The 27,809-nt window shown below is 41.6% G+C and overlaps 2 protein-coding genes across 3 annotated transcripts; both read left to right on the top strand.

Moving 5' to 3' along the window:
- Positions 1–749: 749 nt before the first annotated feature.
- On the top strand, positions 750–3,001 carry LOC308055044 (uncharacterized protein). The gene has a single exon (XM_080368619.1). It carries the CDS (start codon positions 761–763, stop codon positions 1,229–1,231), a length of 471 nt encoding a protein of 156 aa, XP_080224745.1. The 5' UTR covers positions 750–760; the 3' UTR covers positions 1,232–3,001.
- A 136-nt stretch (positions 3,002–3,137) lies between these two features.
- On the top strand, positions 3,138–27,253 carry LOC308055038 (feather beta keratin). Of its 2 annotated transcripts, none has more exons than XM_080368611.1 (2): positions 3,138–3,251; positions 26,332–27,253. In XM_080368611.1, exon 2 carries the CDS (start codon positions 26,353–26,355, stop codon positions 26,647–26,649), a length of 297 nt encoding a protein of 98 aa, XP_080224737.1. In that variant the 5' UTR covers positions 3,138–3,251; positions 26,332–26,352; the 3' UTR covers positions 26,650–27,253. The 2 variants fall into 2 exon arrangements, with proteins under 2 accessions (XP_080224737.1, XP_080224738.1); XM_080368612.1 differs by lacking the exon at positions 3,138–3,251 and adding an exon at positions 16,325–26,007.
- Positions 27,254–27,809: the final 556 nt, after the last annotated feature.

Genomic DNA, 27,809 nt, shown 5'->3' on the forward strand with positions numbered 1-27,809 from the left:
GAGTTCAGCTACAGTAACGCCTTGTCTTTGATGTAATGATGTGTCATGTCCTGTCCCTCCCATTACCTCTTTTTTCTCCGGGGCACATTTGTGTTCCAGTGTCCCCAATGAGGAGGCACTTAATTATCTCATATCGCTATTTATGTCATGAATTTTGTCCGCTTGATCTCATGATCACATGGGGTTATTACCACCACGCCTTGGGCGATTCCTCGGTCAGTCGGCGACATGTATATAAGAGCTGAGGGCTTCACAGCTGGCTATCCATCTTCTCCCACTTGCCTCTCTGATCACTGTGGTAAGTGCAAGTCTTACCTCCCTCTTTCCTTCCTCAGCAGTGGCTTTCCTGAGGCATCGTTTGCTTGGGGCTCCACCACGCTTTCATCGGGCATAGTAAGGATGGGATCGTGCTGTTCCAGAGCTATGGAAAGGATGGGAATTTAACCTTGTGGGTACAATGCTCTGAGTACACCAAGAGACTCAAATCCTTTGGGAGATGTTCATTTTCCATTTGCTTTGGTTGAGGGAGATTTTCTGTTCCCTTTGGTCAAGCCAGGCCCAGGGCGCACCATGGCAAACACTGGTTTATACCAGCATTTGAACTGTGGAGCCTCTTCTTGCTGTGACTGCCGGAGAGGATCCAGAGCCTGTCCTGGGACACAGGTTCCAAGTGTGAGAGAGACAGGAGGGTTTTGGGATTGGGCCTGACACTGACCCGGAGCTCTGTCTTTTCTTGCAGCATCACCTGCTGAACACAAGGATGTCCTGCACCAGCCTGTGCAACACCTCCTGTGGGGTGGCCGCCCCGGCCCCGCTGGCTGACACCTGCAACGAGCCCTGCGTGCGGCAGTGCCCTGACTCCACGGTGGTGATCCAGCCGCCACCCTCGGTGATCACCTTCCCCGGGCCCATCCTCAGCTCCTTCCCGCAGCAGAGTGTTGTTGGCTCAGCGGGAGCTCCCGGCGTTGGCGGGGGTTACGGCGGCACTTTTGGAGGCCGTGGTGGTTTTGGAGGCTATGGGGGCTATGGGGGCTATGGAGGCTATGGTGGCTATGGTGGCTATGGAGGCCTTTGGGGCTATGGGGGTTATGGAGGCTATGGGAGCTGTGGGGGCTATGGAGGATATGGGGGCTATGGAGGTTATGGGGGCTATGGAGGATTTGGCGGTTGTGGATATGGGAGCTGGGGCCGAGGCCACAGGTACCTCAATGGCAACTGTGGACCCTGCTAAGCCCCAAATATCCACAGAGTTCAGTGCCGCATCTGCCCTGGGTCTCCACACATCGCATCTCTCGTCTTCTACCACCAGATGCAGAGCAGAGCTTGCAGCCCCTCTTTAGGCTGTGGCAAAGCAGCTACTGGGTCTGTATGATCCTTGCTTATTTGCACAGAGTAACCTTGCAGATCTTATGCTGGCAACTTTAGGGCTTCCAAGTCTCCCCTCCTACCTGCAACACAACGAAGCTGTAGTCTTCCTCGGATGAGGGTTTCCCTGGTTCTGCCAGGCTGTAAGACTCCCTGTCTGAAACACAAGAGGGCGGGAGGGGATCTTTCTGGTGGAGCCCTGGGTTGTGCCTTGCTGCAGCCTTATGATTTTCCCGCTCCAAATTCATTTTTTCCTTTTTGTTTTGTTTCTTGCTGACACTGTTTATTGCATTTTGCATCCAAATTAAAGAATCTGCATTGCATGAATGATTTTTTTTTGTCTGAATTTGTTTTTTACTGTGACTGCAATTATGTCTCTAACTGAGAGATGATGTGAAATGTTAGATGGTAATCTATCCACTAAATCATTTGTGGAAGCTCTGAATAGTTCTCTGAGAAATGTCTTTTGAACTGCTACGTAGGGAAGTTGTGAGAAAATTATTAGCTTAATCACAAAAGACAGGTTTGAAAGGTGAAGTTCTACTTCTTGTTTTATGAAGTCTATAGATGAGTGAGAGAGCAACCAGTGGTGTATTTCTTTCCTATTCATACTTTGCACCCTGTTCCCACCAGTCAGTCATGATGCTCTGGGTGATGCATTGAGCATGCACCCTGCAGTGTGGCTAGTGCATTCATGAGTGCTGTCATCTGTGGGCAGCCCAAGGGCATCCTTCCCCCTGTGACCTCAGGGAAGTTCTGCAGAGTGTGTCAGAGGGCTGTGCGTGGGCTGTGCATTTCTCCACCCTGTCTGCTGCACCCAGATTCATGTTTTGCTTTGGGGCTTGGGGCAAAGTAGGGAAAGTTGATCTGTCCTGAGATGTACGTGGCAAATTAGGAGCTGATCATTACCTGAGCCCTTGCAGGGACTGCTGTTGCAAGCAGCAGCTCCCAAGGACTCAGGCTGGTCCTAGGGAGTGTCACACATTCAGCACATGTTTAATGACATTGTGTAGAAAAGTGTTACTGGGATTTTTTGACATTTGTACTCAAAAAAGAAATATGGAATGCCAATGGCCAAGGATCAATATGCTCTGAATTCAATTGATAAGTAAAAGAAGAAGGAAATTGTTATGTGGTAATGAAAACCAGAAGACATACTTTGGTACAGAAAATTTATTTGTAAAGAGACAGCTTTTCTACAATTCTGGAACAAAATTGTACAGAATAGAGACCATCTTTCCAGCATTTCAGTGAGGCTTTGGTTAATCACTAACGTCAAAGTGATGCAGTCTATAAAAAATATTTTTTCTCCTTTGGCGCAGTTGCTGTGTGCAATTTCTAGCATCCTAAGTCACCTCTCTAAGTTCAGTGTCAACAATAAAACTGAAATAAGACAAAGCACAACATAAACAGATGACTAAAATGGAAAGCCAGAGGATAACAGATCTAAACTAAAGGCAAAATGAGAAAATGCACACATGAACCTGCTTTTCATAGGTGCTGAGCATTTCCAGCTTTCATTCTTTTCAGCTGGAACCAGGCAACACCCAGCATTGGGGTTGGTGCCTGTCAGCTCCACCCTCAATTTGCATCTCAAGTTTCCTTTGCTGTTTCTTGAAATTACTCTGTGCACACAACAGCTGAGCTTAGTACGTCCACCGTTTCCCAGAGCGGTATGAATTGCATGGATGTGTCCATTGGGAAGAATAGGTGTAGGAGTATTTTGGGGCACACCGTGGCTCAGGTCGGGCAATGACCTGGGGGGCAAGTTTCTCAGCTGCTGCCTCCAGCCTCCCTGTCGCTTCTGCTGGCAGAGGTGCTGCAGTGGGGGGCTCTGCCAGGGCCACCTCAGAGGGCTCTGAGGCTCCCACGACGGTTTGCTGCGGGTAGGTGGTGAGGATGGGTCCTGGGAAGGTGACGACAACAGGTGGTGGGTATATAATCACCCGGGAGTCACCGCAGGCCACGACGCAAGGCTCATTGCTGCTGGTGGCCAGGGGCTGGGGACACTTTGCCTCGCAGGGGTTGGTGCATGCCAGCTGGTCGGAAGCCATCTCCTGGCCGTGGTAGGGGAGTGCCTGCGATTTATTTGCAGAATTAGAAGATAAACCAAACCCTTGCTCTTGTTTATTGACACTTCTAAGCTTGGCTCTATGAGATCTTGGAGAGAGATAAATTGGATAAAGACAGCAGTTGAGCTTCTTGCCTTTGCATCTGCTGCCTTTTACCTAGCCTGCATCTGTCTGTCCTTTTAACTTTGCTGCTTTAAGCTTGCTCTCTCTAGTTCCCTTCCTCCAGGAGCAAAAATCCTCCCCCTCCTTTGTGCACTGCCTCCAAAATAGTAATCTACTCTAAAACCTCCCAGTCCTTTGTAATATTTCCTGGATACAAGTTTGAACTTGCTCCCACAGCATCTCTTTTCCTCCCACACACAGCTTCTCAGGGCAGTGCCTACAGTCTGCATTTTACAGATGGAATGCAAGGGAGTGAGGGGGAAAAAAATATCTGATTTTCAATAGATTTGAGTGTTGAGTAATCTGTTTAGCAGCCTGCTTAATTTCCTATTTTATTTTCCTTGCTGATTCCTGTACTTTTCAGGTACTAAAACACAGACAAATGAAAGGCTAAGAGTAAACAGGGAGTTGAAAATACTGGTTTAATAAGTAAGACACATAACGTAAAGTATTTATGTTGCAGTGATACTGTCAACCCAAATAAGCAAATTGCAGCTTCAGCTATGGTACACAGATTTAATAGTGTTTATTACTTTCTTCAGATTAATTCTTCACATAAAAGCTAGTTCTCCGTGGTATAGCATCACGCTATTTTTTCTTTAACCTTGTAAATCAAAGATAGCTTATAGTGATGAATAAGGCAAAAGTATTTTTTTATTCTCAGTTAAGTCCTGTGTGCTGCAGTATATTAGAACTGCTGTCCCTGATAACATTTGAAAGATAAGGACTAGGGGACATGGCAACTTTTGCTGCTTACAATAAGTAAGAGAAAATGCAGAATATTTCTAAGGCAGATAGTGGGTAATTTGGAGCTAAATTCTGAAATCCATAAGTCTTACCTATGGAGAAGTGCTATACAGGATCCTAGAATATGTAGCCAGCAACACTTTGTAATAAATGAAGTATTACACTGCCAAGTAAGTTTCCTGAAAGTAAAATTTTCTAAAAGCTACTCCAGAAGCTCAGTGCTACTTTGCATCAGGTGTTAGCAGCATGCAGGCACAGAAATAGGGACAGGTCAATGAGCTCTTTCATCTATTTATTTGTCTCAACTACATTCAGAGGAAAGACAAAGTATCCTCAAATGCATCATTCTGGGGGGGGGAAAAAAAAAAAAAAAAAAAAAAAAAAAAAAAAAAAGAAAAGCAATAGACAAGTATAGTACTTTCCCCAAAATACCCTTAAGTTAGAATGTAGCTTTGATCTAAAAAAAAATAAATACTTAACTCTGAAAACCTCTCTGTGAAAATATATTAAAATACTAGCAAAGTTTTAATAGTTAGAAATGAAAGCCTATTTCCACAGTTACGTTTAGTAGTATCTAATTATTACTTGGTTAGCTAGTTGGGACTCACACTAGCTAAGGATGGGCAGATTACAAACGGCAGCAATGCTGCGTGTCTAAAGCTACACAGAACTAACTTCGAGCAAGGGTTTTGTTTCAATAGTTATCTATGAAATCCCCCCACCCACAATTGCTGAATTGCCCAATCATGCCATGTAAGCAAAACCAATGCTAAAGCCTACTCTCAGAGCTTATCTGAAAATTTTTCAGAACCAAGAGATTGAAATTCTTAATTCTCCCATAAAATTAACTGCCCAAAGCAGTCTTGAAAAGCCTTTGCTTTTATTTTTATGTCCTTTATCCTGCATAGAAAACATCTGTAGAAAGATGCTTAGTAATGCCTCTGAGAGTCAGAATAGTTATGCAGAATTTAGTCCCAATTTTTTTTTTAAAAAAATCATGCTAAAGCAAAATAAAACTCAAGGTTTTTATAGTTGTCAAATAAGACTTACTCAGTGTACCGGAGAGAACAAGTCAAGAGAAGCAGTTAGAAAAACTTTGCAGAGAGAGAGTTTTTATACCCTTTCTCAGATTGCCTGGAGGAGCTGAGACACCCTTTGTGTAAAGGGCCTTAATTACTTATGAAGCAAACTTTGTTGCATGTATTACTCCTGTAGTTGCAGTAATTGTTTTGCTCACTGTTTATGATTATCTAAAGCTGGCTGAAGTAATAATGCAAAATGCAGATGGTAACTTGCAAGTTCTTTTCATCTTGAAATTTCCTGGTTTTACCCTACTGATTTCATTAAGAATCAAAAATACACTAACAATTAATAGACTTCTGTCGACTTATCTTTGCTAGAAACATGACTGCAGAGGGAGTCTGAGATGTCAGTGGCACAGTATGTCAGCACACACAGGATTTATTTCCTTATTGGAAATACAAGCTAACATCTAGTATTTGTCTCCATGCCTAGAAAAATCTCTAGAACGACCAGGCTTGTTTTTCATCTGATATAATGTTAATGAGGTTTACAGATGTATTTTTAAGCCAGAGGAAGTATCTGGTGCAAAAACTTTAAAGAGCAAGACTATCACAGAGTTATCTTCTAAATAAAAATGAAGCCCTCTCCAATTAGCAAGCTTAAAATGAGGAGTTGATTAAATAAATGTTTTACATGCTTCGTTCTGCATGAGGTCAGAGCAGTCTGAATCCACTAGGATATTATTACTATTAACATAAAATAATTTCTGTGAATGACATACTAATAGATGTTTGTGAACTTCTTTGAAATCTCATTTTCCGATGTCTCCAGAATATTCCTGATAAGCTCCGCAGCCCAGGGGATCTTCAAGGGTGCCTCATAAAATAAGATAAATTAATGTCATAAAGGCGCCATGTCATAAACACCATGATGGTGGTGGTTTTAATTCATTTAAATGTGCTTGACGTTTTTATGTGCGATAATTCCCTCCAGAAGGAAAACTGAGAGTGGTAAACTGATTTTTGGGAAAATGGGTGCTTTGCAGCGGTGCTTTGGGGAGGTCCTACCACCTCTGCCACTGGAGGGAGCCGCTGCGCGTGGGAGCATCCCATTGCTCCCAGTGCCTCCGTGCACGTGGGGGCAGCGTTGCTTCCATCGGTACTGGCAGGGGGTAGTGGGCAGCCTGGTGGAATGTGCCATGGCAGTGGTAGCCTCAGGTTCTTGTGATCTGATCCTAACAAGGTAGGATGAACGGCATATATGTCAGAGGAACTCACAGTTCAGTTGAAAACGTAGCATAGAGATTTTTTCTACTCCTCCCTAAGTTTTCAAAGTCTTTTGGTTCTCACTCTTTGCTAATTTCTAGCTGGAAGACCTCTCCCCTCCAAGCATGCACCCCAACATTGCTTTTTCAGAACATGAATATTAAAGGACGTATAGCAATTATGAAATTCAGCCCTACAATGGGATTCTAGCTAAGCACTCTGGATTCTCCTCTCAGTTGATCTCCGTGGTATTTGGGAGATCCTTGACAGAACTAGGAACTGAATCCTGGCTGTCATATTAAGATGCAGTCCCTTAACTACAAAGTAATTAACTCTTTTCGAATTTCTTCCATAAAGTAGCAATACTATACAAAATTTTATTCCCCCCCTCCTTCTTGTGTTGTGCTCTACAGTGACTAACAAAGGTAATAAAGGCAATAAAGGGCAAAAAGTAATGCAGACTGCATACACCACAATATAGAATCTTAATATTGTCAGTGCCTATTAATTTTAAATTGTTTTAGAAAATTATATCCTTGTGTAAGGCAGGGACAGCAGTAATAATGGCTCTTGCCTAGCTAAGATATGGTTTGTGTGGTCAAACCAGTTCTGTTTAACTTCAGAGCACAGAAGTTTTGTTTGTAAAGCTGAGTCAGGAGCACTTGCTAATGAAGAAATAATCAAAGGAAAATGCTTGAGGGTGGGTGCTCTGCTGATGTAGGTCTGCAGCGTTCATTCTCCTCACTTCAAAGAGGCTCCACTTGCTTACATCATCTGAACAAACATTATATCAGCAATAATTCTGCACATTAGGCAAGTATGTACTGAAATATGGGTCCAGATTGATGACAAGAGTTAATTATGTAGTAGTGTATAGATTCACTGTTTCTTACACTATCAGAAACTCTGACTTTCTGATTTTAGACAAACTGCAAGTGAAAGTTGAATAAGCCAAAACTCGAGGTAGTGAATCACAGTTTAATTAGGACAATGCCAGAAACGACCTTGATATATCTCGTTTAAGGTGATACTATTGCCCAACGCTAGGCGTCACCTAAAGCTATTATCATAATACAACTATTTGCATAGGCAACATATTAATAAGTGTTTGTGAAACATTTTCAGTCCTCAGAACATTCCCATGGTGTTTAATTATGCGGGTGGTTCCGAAAACACCTCAAATCCAAATTTATGGCAGAATGAGCACAATTTAACAAAACTACAGCTACTGGAAAAATAAAAAATGCAGGGACTGGGTATACAACAGGGTGAAGGATGGTCTTTCCCAAGAAGCTCAAAAGAACAAAACCTTTCCTGAAGGTCTTTTGATAATATTTGGTGGGTAAAGGGAATTTTTTTTGTATGATGACCTCATGATGTGTGCAATTGTTGGTTGGCATCTTGCTTTCCAGCCTCATCAGGACCCCCACATGTGGGGGGGACTGGGGTTCACTGGCTTTTCTTTGCCTTTACCAACACATTTCCAGGGCTTAGAAGACCAGTGGAAAAAAACCCTAAATGCAGTAGGAGAACCCAGAACCCTTGTACTTTGTTCACTTCTAGCTGGAATTAAACTAGATTTTGAATACTGAAAAAAGACAAAGGACTGTCAACAAATTATCAGTTGGCATGATAAACTCAGAAGAAATAAATGTTGGAGGAGCACAGAAGGAAAGGGAATGAAGGGAGTAGGCAGAAGAAAGGCATCTCCCTCACCATGATCTGACCAGAACCATAATGAAGTGTACTGTAATAAATGCTGGCTTGTTCAGAGCAGGAAAACAAATATATTTATTTAAATGATGTAAAATCTGCTTGGAGTATACCTGTGTTGCATACCCTCCCTGATCCCAACATGTTTTGATTTATTTTTTTACTTATTATTATTTTTTTATTAATGCTGTTTCTTGGTGTATAGGTGGAAACCAGAGTCATGCAGATAGCTTCACAAGATGCTGAGTTAATTCTGTAATATTTTGTCTCCACAGCTCCCTCTGGTTGCCCCACATGTTATCACACAACCTGCCTCACTTTCCCTTAAAGTTTTGAGCTTTTCTCACCCACTTCCCAACCACTCACCCCAACTTTCGTTGTACGGCATTAGGCAGCAGCACACAGGTAGCAAAGAGTTTTCCTTCTGTCATGTGTAAGCCCGTGCCTTAAGAGAATTGTTATCTTTCTTCAATATGCATATAAATCATGGATGCTGAAGATGCTGGCTTGCTTCCTAGAGACAGATAAGGAGCAGACCAGACTGGGTTATAATTGTGTACATCAGCTTTTTATTACCTGCAACGTCCCAATGAAGATGAAGGCTAAATTGTGTTGGCTATGAAATAGCAGCATAAGGGATGGTCCACAAATGGGATCATATCTAGGATAATCAGTCTGACCTGCCAAAGGGTAAAGAAGGAGTTATTGTCATCATTTATAGATCAGGAAATGGATGCACAAAAGTAAAAGGCTGAACTGTCATTCCAGGTGAGCACAAGTAAAGGAGAAGATGGAGCTGGGCCACTTGTGGATGTGTGTGGCAAGGGAATGAAAGGCGATGGGTGTAAACTGAGATGAGAGAGGTTCAGGTTGACATAAAGAGGAGAAAGAAAAGAAAAAGAAACAATTGCTGATGGAGAGTATTCTCAGCATCGTGGTCAGAATTCAGAGTTGATCCTGCTTTGAACAAGGGGTTGGATGAGACACCTAAGAAAATGTTGGAAATGCAGATTTAGATCCTCAGCTGGTGCAGGCTGGCTTAATCAAGCTTTAACATCTCTCTTATCATATTCAGTCACGTTATCCAAAACGCAGTGTGCAGATCTGACACATTGCTTTAAAGCACAGTTGTTTCTTAATGAGTAGTGAACGTACAGGATCAGTCTTGGCGTATAAAAAGGAAAGGTAACTTTCAGTTGTTTGGCATCCGAGCTTTCTGAAACCCTGACGGTTTGTAATAATGTAGTGTGGTGCCTGTAGAATGTGTTGTGCAGCCTTCACAAAATTCTTTGAAAGTATTTGCACTCAGCCTTCAACAGGATATATTCAACAAGTGAATTTCCCCCCCAGGGGAATCCCACACATCCATCTTGAATTTTAAGGTCAATTTATAGCATGGAAACCTGAAGTTATTTAATCAGGAACAAACCACAGGAATGTAAACAAATTGTGCAGGAGAATGAATTAAGTATTTTTAGCAATATGTGGGCGGTAGCAGCTAAATCTGATGTGAGTCATTCTGTGTCCTCCCTGGCAGACCTCAGACTTGGCATGGTTACAGGGTGAGAAATACTGTCCAGCACTCAGACCTCTGCTCCCACATACCTACCCTGGGGGGAAGCTGACTTTTAATGGGTATTTAAGTACTCAAAGCTCAAGGGCTAGAACTAACGATGGCTATATTAACAAAGTATCATGAGTGAAGCTTTTATGCGTAATTTAAAGTACTGTTATTACATGATATTTGAATGTAAGAAATCTGATAAAATGTGGTTTTATTCATCCCTTCGTTTATTCCAATGTTTTGTGCAGGAAAAGCAAGAACATGTTTGAGATGAGGACTTAAGAACTTGTTTCTTCTAAATAGGTGTAGGCAGGTGTCATTGCTTGGAAGTTCCTTGAGAGGGCAGACTGAAAACTTGGTATGAACAATGTAAAAGAAGTCGCAAATATAGGAAAAGAGCCAAGTACAAAGAAGTTAATAGTGAGAGCCATCTGTCGTAGTCCTGCGCGTAGGAGAAGCTCTCTGAAAATGGAGAGGGAAAGAGAAGGATGTTAAGGGGGAATCCGGAACAGAGAGTCTGCTGCATGGGAAAGTTTTTGAAGTGATGAACTTTTGCACATTCAGTGTTTATTATCAGATGTACCTGATCTAGATGAATAGCTACTTGATAGCAAAGATCTGATTCCAGGATATCTAAATTGAATTACGTGATATTAACTTTATAATAGGCACTTTGCCTATGTAAATAAATAGAAAGCACTTAGGAAGTATTTCAAAACTCTTTCCTTGAGGACGCTTGAAGGTTTCCCAGTGAATGATTTTGCCCTGGCTGACCCTCAGAGAGGCACTTCCCATGCTAGAGGTGGCTGGGAGTATAAATCTCATTAAATCAAACCCCAGGCTGTATGGAAACCATGCAAGCGAATAAACCTGGATGTTTAGTGTACAATCTGGGCCCGAGTGATCCTTCCCCTTTCTGCAGACTGAAGCTATGCCGAGCTTCTCAGCACTGAGACTAATGCTGCACACGCCTGCCCTCCTTTATACCATGGCTATTGCCCATGGGCCACGTAGCAGCTGAGCATATTCACAGCAAAATTATATGTGGCATATACATGCCAGATCATTTATGGTTATGTTGGCCAATACAGGTTTGGCACAGGTCCTTGGGGAAGGAGAAAGAAAGAACATCCCTTTGTTGCAGGCTTTGGTCCAAATAAGCAAGGATCCTCCATCACAAGCACTAGGACAAGCATCATGGCTAAATCTGTAGGACGGGTGTGGTGGTGGTGAAGAGTGGTGTGACTTTGGTGGTGGATGGCTGCTTTTGTCTTGCTGATCTGCTATTAAATAGACCACTACTGGAGAAACGTTCACGGGGCTAGACTGTTACGGGGTACCGATATTCAAAATACATGAATATTATGTATTCATGCATAATGCAAACTATGCATAATGCATACTGGATTGCTGAAGGGAAGAGAGATGTCTGGCTTCCACTGTCTTGGGATGTGTCTCATGCACTTTAAAAAACATTGGGGTATGCGTGGAGCAAATGGTTTAAAATTAGAAAAAGCTTTTTACAAAAAACAGCAAAATAATGATCACACTTGAAAAATGATGCTTGCAATACTCATACATATATTTCTAAAGTGTCGGTGTTGCTCAACATTTGGATGTCTAAATCTGAAGGCAGAGGCTTAGTTTTGCAACACTGCATACACTGTGTACAAATATAATTAATGTTTATGAAGCATTCTCAAAACTGCATTTGTTATTACTGAAAGGATCATACAGGAGCCATCTGAAGTCGGGCTTGATTTATGGAGAAAGAAGTTGCAGGTTTAATTTGCAGACTTCAGGAATCTGAGTAGATTAGTATGGAGAAAATGTCCCGGGGGACAGGGAAGACTGTTGGAAACACAGTCCCCTGAACATGGAATGGGGAAAAGGTCTCTGTTTTAAAATCTTGGGAACCAGCAGCTTTTGTCTCTGACTTAAGGACGTGAACTTGGATGTAATTTTTCATGGATTTACTGCTACAAGCCCAGACAAAAAGTATCCAATTATGTTTGTGTGTGTGTCTGTCTCTCGGGGTTGTTTTTTTGGTTTTTTTTTTTTTTTTTTTTTTGTTTTTTGTAACATTTTGAAAGCCCAGAATAATGAAGGAGGGCAGAAAAGTGATTGATCCTCCTGAGTCAGAGAGCACAGATAGTTAAGAGCAGGATCATTCCTCTGCTGGTACCTTTTGGGGGGAATGTGAGCACATTAACGCTCAACCGAAGAACTCATTAGTCCTGGCTATTGCCCTATGTTGGCCAAGATATATATATATATATATATATATATTTGCTCTGTGCTTTAAGTTGCATATATCCACATTACATATTCTTCTTGTGCAAGTTGTCCCAACCAAGTGACTGAGAGAGGTTTACAGTGCCCTGCTGCTGCCTGTATGTGCTTGGTCAATGATTTTCATCCTGGCTTTGGGGAATAGCCTTGTCTTTGTACTAGTACCTCATTCTAGGACTTACAGTTTTTTTAATTAATTGATCTGCTGTGTGGGCACCTGCACTCCTGCCATTCTGGGAAGGAGTGTGGAGGAGGTTTCACGGTGCTTCATGTTGTTGCAGCCAGACAGCTTTCTGTGAACCACTTCAGAGGTGGACTGGCACTGCACTGCGCAGGGTACAGCACCATCCAGAGACAGCACCATCTTTCTTCCATGCAGAAATGCAGTCTGGATGAATTCTTGAAAAATGCAAAAGCTTGAGTATTAAGTGGTAATTTACTTAATGCCAGCATGGGTGTTGAACCTCAGGAAGGTGACTATGCCACTTGTAGTGGGAATCACAGGCAGTCAAAAATGAAGTGTAGAGAAAAAAGGAAAACCAAAAAGTGCATGCTGCATGATAGTATTTAATGGGAATGAGAAGCTGAATATACATGTGCAAAATTAGATGGATAGGATATAATCAGAAGAGTTCCAGGACTTCACAAGGTTCTACAATGAATCTCCAGTTCCATGATATTGCATAGATTGTTCTTCTTTGATCAGAAACATTTTACAAAGACGTCTGCTATTACAGTTGCTTGAAGGTGTTGTTTCCTTTTTGCCCTGGCTTGCATCAGATAAGACATAGGAAGAAAGATAAGCTGGGAAACCATTACATCATGGGTCTAAGCAGAAATAAAGCACAAGAAAGATTTACAAATGCCTAATTTTAAGAAATGCCAAGTAGAGCTGATTTTTTTTTTTTTTTTTAATAGTGAATACTGGTTCAGCAAAATATACAAGTGAATATGAATTTTGCTAAAATTTCATTTTGGAACTCAAGATTTTTAGTCATTTAATTTTGAAATATTTTGTGCTTTTTATTTCAAGAGAGATTGATACTAACAAGTCAATGTTGGCATAAAAACTTGAATTTATTGATATATATTTTTTATCAAACCAAAAATATATTTTTGAAAATCTTGTTTCTTGGAAATTTATTATTATTATTATTCCATCTTAATTTTGAATAAGATCAATAATGAAATTTCAGTTTCTTGTAGTTTGGAAATTCTAGTCCTCGTGCAGGTCTAGCGCCAGGAAGCCATGCTCTTATGGACTCCACTGGGAACTGTGGGAGCTCAGCACTTCTATAATCCATTATCCATAAACTTAGCCGTGATCTGTCTTACTGTTCAGTTCTGCTTTTCACTTAATCCACAGATATCCATGTTGAATTTAGGTTGGCCTGCAAGTTCTATAACAAAATGATTTGGAGAAGTGAGAAAAAGGATTAAAGTTTCCTGTATCATAAAATGATAATCCTGAGTTACACGCTGTCCCAGAGCAACACATACCCCTAAACCCATGAGATCCCCTGGAACCGAGTAAGTTTCTGCTATCGAACAACGCAGTAGATCCCACTATGGTTTGCTGAGGGAAAGTGGTGAGAGTTGGGCCAGGATATATCACAGAATATGGTGGCAAGTCAGGGTCCACTATGTCCACTACTGTATCGGGGTATTTTATGACACAGGTCTCATTGGAGGTGAGGGCAAATGGCTCAGGGCATAAGACCCCCGGTGGCAGGCAGCACTCGTAGGGAGACATGTGACAGATCGAGACCTGAAACACAGGAGGAGAGGAGGGGAAAAAAGGCTGTCGTTAGTACAGCAAGAAGTATACATATCAGATATCAAGAATTTGGGAAGATGGGGTTGCATGCTGGTTGCCGTGATTGCTGGCAAAAGGGGGAATTACAGAGTGCAAATAGTCCAGGTGACAGTTGTTTGTCCAGTTTACTTCTACCATCCAGTAACTCTTCTCCTTCATAAGTAACACTTTTAGACTTCCCTGTTTCAGTATCTGATGGTATTTTCTAGATCGCCACTGCTTTCGTCTTAAAAACCTCGTCCTACTGCTTTTCTCTTCTTCCCAAGACTTCAATGTGTTGTGTTGCTCTGTCTCACTCCTCCTATTGCCCATTTGAATGGTATCATAGAATACCCTGCTAAAAATCACAAAATACCCTGCTAAAAGCCACAACCCCAACCCAACTCCACATATCAAACTTACTGCACTGCCAAAACCAAAACATGGGGGTGAAGTTACCTCATTTCACCTGGTAGAAGTGGGACAGTGTAATACGGGATGGAGATCCACCCATCTTTTATTAGTCTCATTATGTATCACCTGGATTATGGTATCTTATATTTGAAATCACACAGCTCTTTAAAACTGTACCTGATATCGAGGCCAGATTTTCCCAGGCATTGCATAATTATAGATTAACAGGGTGTCCTTGCCCTGAACGGTGCCCACACTAATTAGGCAAGGCAGAGTGGGGGAGAAGTGTTAATTTTCTTCACTTTATCTTTGTGAAACGGTTGTGGAATGGATCAGGAGCTGGCATAGGAGATGGGCCTGAACTGATTTCCCCACATTTACCCCAGGAGTCTGTGGGAGAGACAAAATTCAGGGGCCGTTTCTTTTATCCCCATCTAATCATCTCGTTTAGCCACATGCCATCGTTGCCTTCTCTAATCCTCAGGGTGCATCTTCAGCTTCTTCCAATTGACCCTATGCCTTTGACTTGAAGGTAAGAAAAGGGCAACAACAGAATATTGTACCAGCTAAAGAGGTGGATTTGGAAGGGCTAGTTTTGCCTTTGGGAAAAGAATTGCAGCCACAGATCAGTTTAAGCATAGGGATCCTACCGTGATCCAATGCAGGCAAAGAATTTGTCAAAGCTTGTCCTAGTACTCATGAGAAGAGCTGAAGGAGTACTTTTACATTCCTATTAGGCTTGGAATTCAACACTGTAAATATATTTTAAACAAGACCAGCAGTAAAGTGGCTTTTTTGATAAAGAGAAGAAAAATCTGAGTTCCAATCTCCGTAGGATTTTGAAAATATTTAGGACAAGTTCTTCAACTGTTAAAAAACACTGCAGCTTCCTTGAAGACAGCTGAGGGTGAGAACATCATAAATTATTTTTTTTCTAATGATAATTAATTTAATGAAAGCTAGTCTTTATATTATAAAAAGAACACTTGACAGCATTAAATTATTGAGACTTCTTAGAGTTCTGAGGGAGATTCATGTGCCGTCCCTGGTTTGAATGAACTGCTGTCCTGAGCACTAATGTAGCTTGCAAATGCAAGCTTTCACCTCTGCAATGTAAAACTTTAAACTAAAGGACAATAGAAAGGATATTTCTGGAAAAATACCCCCTTGCCATTTCCAAAGTTTAACCTATCATTTGATAATATTTAGATAGCAATAAGTAATTGATTCAAAATTGACTTACCTGGATCACCAAGGAGAAGAGTTTAAGAAAAGTGATTAGAAGAGTTCTACGTAGCAAATGCTTTTATACACTTAGTCAAATTGCCTGGAGGATGTGACACCCTTTTTGCATGAAGTCTTAATTAGTTGCAAAACAAACTTTGCTGCATGCATAACTCCTGCAAGTAATGAAACTGTTTTGCTCTCTGTTTGTGTTTGTTAGCTATTGGACCTTCACATAGCGTGCTAAATACATACTACACCTTGCAGGCAGGATTCACTTTAACATTTCATGGGTCAGAAAAACTTGATATACTTCATTAGCCACGTTTCAGTTATATCATGAGTTGATCAAGCATTTTTTTTAGTTGTAGTTTTTTCCACCCTTAAATTCAGACTGTGAAAGCGATTCAAGGGAGCATCAGTAGCATCGTTTGCTCCCAGGGAACAGAATTTTATTTTCGTTTCCCAAATCTGACATGTCCAGCATGGAAGAGAAGAGCGTTTTCCTCTGAAATGCTTTACAGGGCATTAAACTTAACAGGATACAGCGGTTATCCTTCTCCGTGAATATTCAGGGATGAGGAGAACAACTCAATAAATTCGTAGACATTTTCCCAAGGAGACTGATCATCTCTGAATAGGGCTGATTCCTAGGAAGAGAGCTCTCTGTTCTGAATAGGGCTGATTCCTAGGAAGAGAGCTCTCTGTTATCAAGCACCCACTTTAGTCTTTACAAACAGCACTTGCATAGGACTGAGGTGGATCATATGGATTTGTTTCAGGTCTCTTTGCAGGGTTTGACCATGTTGCAATTAAAGGCAGGCAGATGCCACCCACGTTTTTTTGCTACTGACTCAAAGTGAAGTCAGAGAGCATCACAGAGCTGGGTTGCTGGATTTTATTCCCAGCTGTTTTATTGGACAGCAAAAGGACAATATTATAGGAAAGGGAAGGTTGCAGTGGCCTGTACTCTGAAACTGGTGTTTCCATCCAGGCTGTGTTTTTTCTGTGACACTACTAAGGTGAAGACTGGGGGGTGGAAAAACAAGTGGACAGTAAATAGCTCTATCCGGATAAGAACTTAATTTAACACAAAGATTAATATAAGACTACCAAAAAATCAGAGAAAATGGAGGCTGTCAGTTAATCAGGATTCTTATGAATGAGCCAGATGTGGATTTAAAGACTTCTCAAAAAGCCACCAGTTAGTACAGCTAGGAGTTTTTTTGGCATAACACTTACCTGACATGCTAGCTCATAAATCAGAAGCAGTTGTTTTTAAATGCATAAAAGGTATTCTTAATTAAATTTCTATTGTAATACCAGGGGTAGGGATCACTTATGTATTTGAGGACACGCTTAACAAGTGCAATACAGCTCACTGTGTTGCATACCTGATGCACAATGCTTTATCTGCATAAATGACTGGGAATCAGCTTGAAATCTTTTGTTCTCTTCACAAGTTCCCATAAATGCTTTTGCCTTAGGACCCCTGCTAACATCCTCCCAAGCTACAGATAATTTATTACATGAGGGAAGATTTTAAGTGAATGGTAATAAGGAACAAAGGAATCCTTCCTCCCAGTTTGCAAGGTGAGGAAGGGAGGCATGTTGTCTTCTGAGCACCACAGAATGGCTGCTCTTTACTTTGAATCTAAATCTTCTCAAGGAGAAATAATAGTTTTGACAGTCTTTGACATGATGTTGCAAGGCCTGATGGTTGCTTGTGTGGACTGAAAAGCTTTCTGGGACTGGATTAACTATGAAAAGGTGAGATTACTCCAGTGAGGGCTTCCCTGGTCAGGATGGAAGGTGGTGTTGCCACTTTGCCCAGACACACAGGGGTCTCCAAAGTCTCCTCCTTTAAGGGACAGACCTGCACCAGCTGCCCTGAAGAAGAAAAAATCTGAAATATGTATTTATTTTTTAACACTTCACAGCCCTGCAGAGTGACTAGCCTCAAGGCTCGTGTCAGTTTGCATAATGCAATATATTTATTTGTAGCAGACTTTTCCATGTTTGGTCCCTTTTTACTACTTTTTTCTCCCTCCTGGTTAGGAAACTTTGTGCTCAGACTGAGTCTCTGTGAAATACGTTGTGCTCATGCCTGTGCATCAGCATGCCTTCAGCCCCTGTGGGGATTACAGAGCATTTATGCTTTGTCTGAAATATTTCAAAATCAAATCTGGCTGCTTGGAGCTATGGGAAAAAAAAAATCCCTATCCCTTCTGCATTAATATACCTAAAATAAAGCCTTTCCTATTTGCTGAAGGCAGCTGTTATTCAGGGGGAGAAAAGGTTTTTTTTTTTTTTTGGTACAAATTAAGAGGTCTGTCTCTTGTCTCTCATATTGATTTTGACCATGTGAATCTTTGAGGGAACACCACTGAGTGAAGCGGGTGCTTCACTTTTTGCCAAAAGGTGGCCAAAACCCAACAATAACAACAAAAATATCTGGAGTACAAAGGTGGATTTGCTTTCACCCTTAGCGCAGTTTGGACTTTTTTTTTTTCCCAGTTTTTGTTGTTGTTGCTGTTTTTTTGAGTAAAATGTTACTATATCTTAGATAAGTTGTTTTTCAGGACCATAATCAGAAATGGGGAAAGATTAGTTTAGTTTTCTGATTAAAGGAGGCTTTTGGAGGGCGCTCCAGGCAAAAGGGGAGTAAAGGCAGGTGGGAATGTCCTAAGATTTACCTCTAATTAATCTGCCTAAGCACTTCTCTGCCACTGAGGAGCTGTGTAACATTAAAGCTGTGCAGCAGGATTCATTTGGCTGAAAAGTCATATACACACATATATATAGGGAGATTAGTATATATTTATTTATATATGTTCATTTTCATTCACAACTCATTTAGTAAGATTTGGTTCTTGCAATTTAACCACAGACAAAGAAAACAATTGGTTGCATCAATATAAAATCTACACAACATGCTGCTCATAAGCCAAGTGAAGATAAACCTTAAAAACTTGTAGGTTAAAAAAAATTACCCAGTTTTTAACTGAGTGTAAACTACCGCAGGCACTGCTCTTAGGGAGGAAAGCTATGGCATGCAGTAGATCCCTTAATCACTGGAAATGCCCCAGTAGCTCAGTTTTATAGCCAAAGCAGCAAGACACCCTGTGATGGTCCAGGAATGCAGCAGAGCCCATGGGGCTGGTGAGAGTGATGGAGGCTGTGGGGTGGCAGCTCCTTCCCCATGTCTGGGGGAGGTGAGTGGCCCTGGACATCACCTGAACCAGGTCAATGCCCCAAGGAGGCTTTTCCACAAGTGGTTGGGATAAATCAGATAGGATCTTTAATAAACATTACAGGAAGATAGCTGGAAATGCCTGGCAAGAAAAACCTTAGCTGCCAACTACGCTCATCTTCGGTAGCTGAAGCATTTTATGGCGTTAATCCAGGCTTAGTGTAAGCCATGCTCCTCTTATGGGATTTCCCTTTTCTAAATACTGTCCCAGAGACTGATCAGTGTTTTGTGTTCATTGCATCCTCTTTTTACAACCCCTGTACCTTAGTACATTGTGGGATCCCTCGAGACTTTTACTCTCTTTGCAGTTTGGGTACTATATAAAATGCTACCTCGCGCTTCCCTTGCAGCTTAATTTTTCATTGCCTTTGGCGCATTTTAATTCTAGTTATTATCTAGGTTTAATAGTGAAGAGCAGAGGCTAAATGAATTGTCAGAGGTCACTTGGTGAGCAAAGGAAACAGCCTGGAGTAAAACAGGCTTTCCTCATTGGCATTTATCATATTATTTATAATTTGAATTCCAGTAGCTCTTTGAAGTCTTAACTGAGATTGCATTGCTTCGGGAAACAAAGGGCAAGTCCCCACACCGAACAACAAGCACTCGAACTGATTAGACCTGAGAAACAAAAGAGAAGGGATTGCTATCTCTTTTACAAATGCAACATTAATGCAGAGGGATTAAGGGAGGGGCTGCCAGCACAGAAAAGTACAGTGAGTGCTTTTTGCTATGTCCTGAAATGACTTTTCCAGTTTAACATAGGAAATCTGTGGCAGTCAGGAAGTAAACACAGAACCGAGTTTTAATAAATTATTCAGTTTTATAAATGCCCATTATATTCACATTCCCCCAGTGCTGGTTCCACAATAAACTGAGGATTTGCTGTAGCAGCTCAGTCTACAGGACGACTAAAGCGTGCACAAGTGCAACTAGGCCAGTGGTTTGGACACTGGAACATCTCTGGGGTAGCCGTGTTTACAGGAAAGATAAGAGACTTGATGTTAAATCTGAAGTGGTAAGTGTCCAGAACAATTAGAAGTCCTTGTGTAGTGGAGATCCATTTGGTCTGAACAAAACACAGGGCTGGAAATTCTCAGATTGTGCTCCCCCAAAATGAATAACAAACACTGATTTTTATTTTATATTTTTAAATTGTTTTTTTCTCTCCAAACAACAGAGAAAAAAGTGCCAAGTTTTTCAAGCTGCTTGAAGTATTTAAGGCACCATCCCTAGTTAAAATCCATGGCTTCATTTATGTATTTTGAAACCTAAGCTGTCACTTAAGAAATCTGCAATTAACAATGCTTGCCAATTACTGACAATGGAGTAATCATCTTTGTTAAAAAAAAAATAATACCCTTTTAAATTAAATTCCTGCATCAAAAATCATCCCTTAGGTAATGGTTGGTTACCAAGGAACAATTGTCTCACCATGGATTTATCTGCTTTTCTGAAGAGAATAGTTAAAGAGGGAAAAATAAGGAAAACAAAGAATAAGAAGAAAAATAGGAAGCCTATGTTGTGGGAACTTAAAGTTAATTGAAAGATTAAAGAAGCCTTTTGTGTGTGAGTTCCTAATCAGCTACCCAAATTATTTTTTTTTTTTCAATAGTAAAGTTATTCATACTGTCTGTGTGTGTCAGACTAGCCTGGTTTGCACATTTTCTGACCTTCACATTCTGCTCACATTCTTTCCTCAGAGATGTACGAGAGCCTAATCCTTTGCTCATTCCCCTGACTCTGAAAAGGCCTCAGAGTCTTTACTCAGAGTCTTAATAAAAGGGTTTTATTTTGTTATTCCTTTATCAGTTTGAATAGTTCAGCCCTTTCTGAGACTCTTCCCCTAAACGCAAAGTTAAACAAGATGCGGCAGTCATACATGCTTATACAAATAGTCTCTGTTTTCACATACATAGCAAGCAAGTAAGTGCATGTTTGCCTCATTTCAGAGAAATCGGTGTTGTCTGCGAAGGTTTGGGTTTTCCCTGCAACAAGTTTCATCCTGCTGCCTATTCTGAGAAATCTGGCAGCAGTGCAAAGCTGCTTTTCAAATGAAAATGAAACAAAAATGTAGTATGGTGCAAGCACCTTAACACATAACTAGAAAATGCACATTAATAACCTTGACACATATTTCAAGGTGACTTTGTAACTCTGTTTTAAAACACTGCAATCATGCTGGATACTTACAATATGATAATAAGTGTTTTGCATGTATAAATCATTAATGAGAGTTTGCAAAGTGCTTTGAAATCCTTTAATCTGAAACTTCCGCAGGCTGTTCCCAATGACTGGCATTGCTTTGGGATCTTTACAAAGACATCTACTTTACAGAAATAATTTAGAAGATGAGAACCACAAACTGAATGAATTATTAAAAAAGGAAAATAGTAACAACTAAGAAAATGGAATGATTTTCTGAGAAAGGTTAGTGGAGCATGAGCACTTTTTATACTGAATTCTCCCAATCTTCCACAAGATAACATGGTCCCCAGCAGTGGCAGCGTCTTGCCCCAAGACATATACTTGCATAGTTACAGCAGATTGTACATTAAACCTGCACAGGGAGGCTTTTTTACACCCAGCTATGAATGTAATCCTAGCATTAAGGGAGTGAGAGAGTTGTCTTTGCTGCTCATCAGCCTTGTCCAAATAGCTGACTGCTAAGACTGTTGGCTGCAAAATTATACTGCCTGTGTCTGAGGGTGATCCAGCTTCTTTGGAGTATAGGAGTATCAAATTAAGCAGCAAAGAAAAACAAATTCCTTCTCCCTGTATGTGAGTAATGTGAACTTGTTCTCCCTAAGCATGCAAGTCCCTTGGGTATGGCCAGTGACGGAGGTCACTAAAAAAATAACCATGATCTTTGGTGTTGCTTCATACAGAGCTTAGTGATTCCCTGTAATCCCTCCTCTGAGATCCCCACAAGTTGGGCTTTGAGCTGGGTGAGCTGCGAGAGACATCCAGGGAGACAGAAGTCACCCAAACTACTCCTGCTTTACAGCGACAGCCAAGGTGCACTCCCACTGAAAATGATGAGGTTTTGGTTGCCAAAGCCATGATGACTCAAAGGATATAGATTCTTAGAAATCATTTGCCTTGAAAACAAGGCATCTCAGAGCTGTTCCATATTTGAAGCCAGAATTAACTAGGAGTTCTGAAAGTGTGTTTATGCTTTCCAAGCAGTGCACTCCAGTTCCCAGCCCATCTGTCTTCTGTCCTTAGGAGTACCACAGCTGAATACGATTTGAGGGGAAAGATGCTTGGGGAACAAGAGCATCAGATTGATGACAGGCAGCCTACCAAAACCACCAGCAGTTGTGCTATGGGAGAGGGCATGGCTCTTGAAACACACTCACAGAAAGGGAAAATAATCTGTCGCTGAGATGACTTGTATCCTGAGAAAATATTGATTAAAAGTATAAGGCTTTACCCTTCATGGTAGAAATCATTGCAATGACATCCAAATCCATGGAAAGGAGATTATTTGCGTCCTACTGGGAGCCAAGGTCACCTGAGACTATATCTAATATGAACACAGTGTAGGAAAAAATAAAAGCGTTATGAGGCCAGGAATCATGACCTGATTATGAGTTGATTAGTGGAATGGCATACATGACTGATCTGTTTATCTTAAAGGGATATTATTACTCAATTCATGGGTGTCTGAAGCCAATACCACACTTCAAGTATAATAACACAGCACTCTGCATGTATAAATCATTAATGAGTACTTGCGATATGACATTTGATCCAAGGAGGATGCGGAGTTTCCTGATAAGAGTTACTGCCCTAGGGATCCCTCCAACACACCTCATAATTTAGGAGGAATTTAGAGAGAAAAAAACCTTACTGCTCTATTAGAGAAGCAAACAAGTAGAAGGTAAACAACTCCAGACAGGAAATCTGTCTGTAGGGAAGGACAGATCTCGGGGCATGTGAGACACTTTCCCTGGCTGGCTTGTCCTGTGGGCTGACAGCTACGGCTTTTGACACAACAGCCTAAAGACGAGCTATGTGGGGACAAAATGTCTTTGTCATTCTTGGTGGCTACAGCTTTTCACCCTGATTCTTACTGGCAGATGCTTTAATCAGGGTTGATGTCCAAACAAGCATCCCAGGAACCAACCAAAGCTTGAGTGTGGAATGACACTTCACCTATCAAAAAGGGTTAGGATGGCCAGAAATGTCCTTTTCTTAAGAATAAGAGAAAATACCAATTTCTGTCCGGACAGCACATTGAAATAGAAGTGATTATACTATACCAGGCTTTTCAGTGCAATGAAGTGTCTTGGCGAGTCTCAGACCCTTCCTGGTCTAGCCTGATGGAATCCACTTACAGCGGGGTCTCTGGATGTGAATTTTCACTGTGAATCTGGAAGGGATGTATGGCTCTAGCTGTGCAGGTAGGCAACTTACTCTTCTAGTAGAACTGAGAAAATTATTTTTCACTGAGAAAGATATGCTGTGAAGGAAAAAGGGAGAGAAGCAATAACTTAGGATTTGTATAAAATATGTTTTTGTGGTAATGGCAGGGACAGGCACAGAACTTGTGGCAGCAGGCTAATGCTTGAGGAAGTGGATGGTTTGTGTTGGCGATTTCCAAAAAAACCATATTCCAGCTTTATTTAGTTGTCCGATGCTGCTGCATTATACAGTCATAAGAATTTAGAGTAGCTGTGGATCTGCCCCAGAAGTTTTATAAAAGGTTATTATTATGACACACACAAAACTACTTTTTAATGAAAAAATTAATAACCCTGGTTTCTGAAGCTATTAAATATTGCCTGCTTAGGGAGTAACAGTGAGTCTCAAATTTAGAGTGGTGTTATTATTCAAGTGACATAATTATTTAAATTTTGTCACATACTTGCAATATTTACATAGTCTATACACTTTGTATGTCTCAACCATTAATGAATATTTGGAACTAACTTTGAAGTTCTTTCCTTTAAAGGAGCCAAAAGAGAAGCTTCACTGTTGTTATACAGCACCAGGAATCTGCAGACAGACACACCTCGGTGGCTTCTAAATACATAATAGACGTAAATGAAAGATCAAGATTCTGATATTGCTAGGTAAAAAACTTGAAGTGAAATATACTGTTTTGAATGAAAGAATATTTTACAAAAATGTTTCCATTAATACTGGAATTGACCACTTATTTCACCCCAATGATTACTACAGGATGCATTCCCAATGAATTTGATTTTTCTCTGAACTGAATGCTAAAAGTAATAAAAATTAAATTACAGTCTGGGTGTGGTGTTTTGTAGGAACTCTGCAGGGTAGATGGTTTTATCCCTTCATAGTCGGTTTAATTCTTCTTTTGCTGTATTTGTGATGTATTAGGCTCTGTTTTAATGAATGAAATTAAACATTTCTCTCTTCAGAAATGTTTCATGCAATGGTGTGAAAATTTAAGCTTCAAACTTCATTTTCCTTCATTTGGTTAGCCAAAATTACCAGCTCAAATTATTTCAATATAGTATAAATGATTGTTTGCTACATCACCTGAATGAAGCATTGGGTTTTCTGTGTTTGGGTATGGCAATAAATCAAACTGAAAGTATGTGTCCAAGCAATTGCATGGATGCCATCTTCTTATGTGTTCTCAATTGCTTTAATTTCTTTCCTACAGCAGAGTTGTCTGAATACTGTAAGTGGAAGTTCTGGATACCAAGTTGTTATGCCAGCACATAAAACCTTAGCATATTACACCACTAATTAGACCAGGGAAACAACTTGTCCAATAGCCCATATCCAACACCAGGGGCTGAACAGTATGTTTCCACTGAGAAATGCTTTATAGAATTATTCTGGTTTGCTTTAAAAACACCACCGATTTTCTGTGCTGAATTCCTAAGTCAGCATCTCTCAACACCTGCAGCATTTTTTCCATTGAGTTTCATGTCAAACATTTAATGGGATGTTTTTGTATCTTGTGCTATCACAGTCTTCACTGATGACAGTACATGGATGAGTTAAAGTCTTGTGAAAAGCGTTTTTTTTTTTACTTCATAGGTATCTGGACTGTCCTGTGTTTCACAATGGATTTTAATTGATCCCTTGAATGTGCACTTTGGTATCTGGCCAGGTAGACAGAGCTGACCAGTCTAATTCATTGTCCTTGCACAGTTTGAACATGAGTCTATAAAGTCTGAAAGTTTTCAGTCTCAGCTTGGTGAGCTAATTCTCAGTCTGACTGATGCCAGGAAAGGATTCTTCTTACAAGTAGTTGCTCCGTTTTCTGACTCAATGTAAAAATGTATGATATCCTCCAAACAGATATCAGCTTACTATTGGAAGAAGGGGAGTAAAAAACCCTCTTTGAGTCATTACAGAAATTGCTTGGCAGGCCAAGAGGTAGTTTTTTTCTAAAAATGGCTTGAAGTTTTAAGTTGGCTTGGAAGAAAACGTATTTTTAAATATTCTGATGGTACCTTGTTGTGTATTGGGAATTAAAAGCAGTTGGATATTCTACAAAATTAGAAGGTGGTGAAATAATAAGCTATAAACCATGATGTTGTTTCTGAAGTAAACTGGTTAATATTGACTGACAAGTAAACAAAATTGCTACTATTCAAGGTATGTGACCTAAATAAATTTTATCTAAGAAAGTATTTCATTCTCAATGAGGGATTCAAACTAAATACTTGGCGCAATCCTAAGAAACAGAGAAAAATACCTGGAAGTATATTTGCACAAAACATGCAAACTTCCCAATTATGGAAACATCTAAGATGAGTCTCGCTTCATTCCAATTTGTAAATGGCCTTGTGAAAGACAAGCCAGTGACTCAAATGACAGACAGAGCAGCAAAAATGTGTTGCTTTCCAGGCAGATCACCATAAATGTCTAAATCACTTGAATCCACAGTGCTTTGCATCAAATTCATTTGATCTGTATGTCACATAAAAAAAGGCTCTAGGGTGGAACGGCCAAGCCATTAGCAAGAAAATGGGGAGGGAGCTATGCAAGTACCAAATCAAAGCCTACTTCAGTAATAGAGAGTGCTTCCCACAAAGGATGAGCTTGTTGGTGACACCTTACATGCAAAAAGGATGCTTCTGGGCCTATGGCAGTCTGGACCACTATAAAAGCCAGTCCAACTTCAGGTATCCTCATCCACTTCTCCTGCCTTCTCCTCCTTGGTGAACACAGTAAGTAGCAAATGCCTTTCTCTGTATCTCTTCATTGTCCTATTACAATTTCTTTTCTGGCCTTGATGTAACTTTTCCTGAAATGTTTCTTCGTTTTTCATGTTCAATACTCTCAGCTCCTTAACACCATCCTGGGAGGTTGGAGAAGGATTTTGTCTTTCATTACAGTGGTCCATTCAATACCAGGGCTACACCCCAGCCTGTGGCGTTGCTCTTGCCGAGCAGGCTGTCAGGCTGCCCCTCTCATGCTGCGTGTGCTTTCCGTGCCCTCCCTCCCAGGTGCACCTCCGTCCCTCAGCCATGTCCTGCTACGATCTGTGCCGCCCCTGTGGCCCAACCCCGCTTGCCAACAGCTGCAACGAGCCCTGCGTCAGGCAGTGCCAGGACTCCCGCGTGGTGATCCAGCCCTCTCCCGTGGTGGTGACCCTGCCCGGACCCATCCTCAGCTCCTTCCCCCAGAACACCGCCGTGGGATCCAGCACCTCCGCTGCTGTGGGCAGCATCCTGAGTGAGGAGGGAGTGCCCATCAACTCCGGGGGCTTTAGCCTCTCTGGCCTCGGTGGCCGCTACACGAGCAGAAGATGCCTGCCCTGCTAAAGCCGGGCCGGACGTCCAGCGAGTGCATTGACCGGGAAGCCCAAAGCCAGGTGCCGGACTGAGGACGGAGCTGCTGGCCAGAGTTTCCAGATGGGCTGAGCACCCGCGTGCCCTCCTGCAAAGGAGGGAAGGAAGCCAGGTGCCATCCTGGGCTGTCTGGAAACACGGCCGGCTGGTGTTGTCATCTCCTTCTCCTCCCGCTTTCTTCTCCATTTCATGATGCCCTGATGCCTCGTGCTGTCCTGTGCCATGGGTTCATCCTGAAGCAAGCTGAGAGGGGTCCTGCTCATCCCCCTCTCCCCATGTGTATTCATGACATGCGTCCCATTGCTGTGAGGGCATGCCTGGCTGTCACTGCCCTTGTAGCAGCCTGGACCGTGTCCCTTCCAACACACACTGCTTTGTTTCTTTCTTTAGACTCATTAAAGCTGATGCTGCATTGTAACTTGATGTCTCCTCATGTTCCTTCCCTCCTGGGATGCCCAGCCAAACTGTTCAGAGGGAGATGGGATGCTACACAGGGAAATGTGTGGCTGAAGGGATGTTGTGCTTTTCTATTATTCCTGGGGGGTTGGGGGTGGGTGTTTAACTGAAATGGTCACTTGTATGGTGTAGGGGAATGAAGGCATTGGGTTGATTGACATTGATAACATGCAGCTGTGGCCTTGCCTCAGAGGCAGTGGGTTGCTTGACCTGGATGATGTGCAGCTGTAGCTTGTTCCTGCTAAGTGGTTAAATAGCCCTGAGGAGTGTGCGGTCAGATGTAGGTGTTTCAGTGTTGTTTGACCTCTGGAGGAAGGTGCTGCTGAACAGGTAGTAGAGTCTGACCCAGGGGTCCTCAAACATTTTAAACAGGGCCTGGCATGTGGGTTAAGTAGCAGGAAGTCATCTGCGGCTGCTTGGTTTCCCCCCAACTCCTGGTGGTGGGGTTCTGTAAATACCGGGGGCTGGCTTGAGGACCCTGGGGGGCTATATCTGGCCCATGGACCTTAGTTTGAGGACCCTTGATCTAACCAATGGTAAAGCCTTGTTGCAGCACAAACAAACTATTAGGCTGCCACAAGGCTTTCCTGTTGGTTAGATTCTACTGTCTGTGCTGTATCTCCTTCCTCCAGAGGTCAGACCACACTGCTCCTTCTCCATTTGACCCCCTCTCCCAC

This window comes from Falco punctatus (genome assembly GCF_963210335.1).
Source record: "Falco punctatus genome assembly, chromosome: 18".
Classification (NCBI taxonomy): Eukaryota; Metazoa; Chordata; class Aves; order Falconiformes; family Falconidae; genus Falco; species Falco punctatus.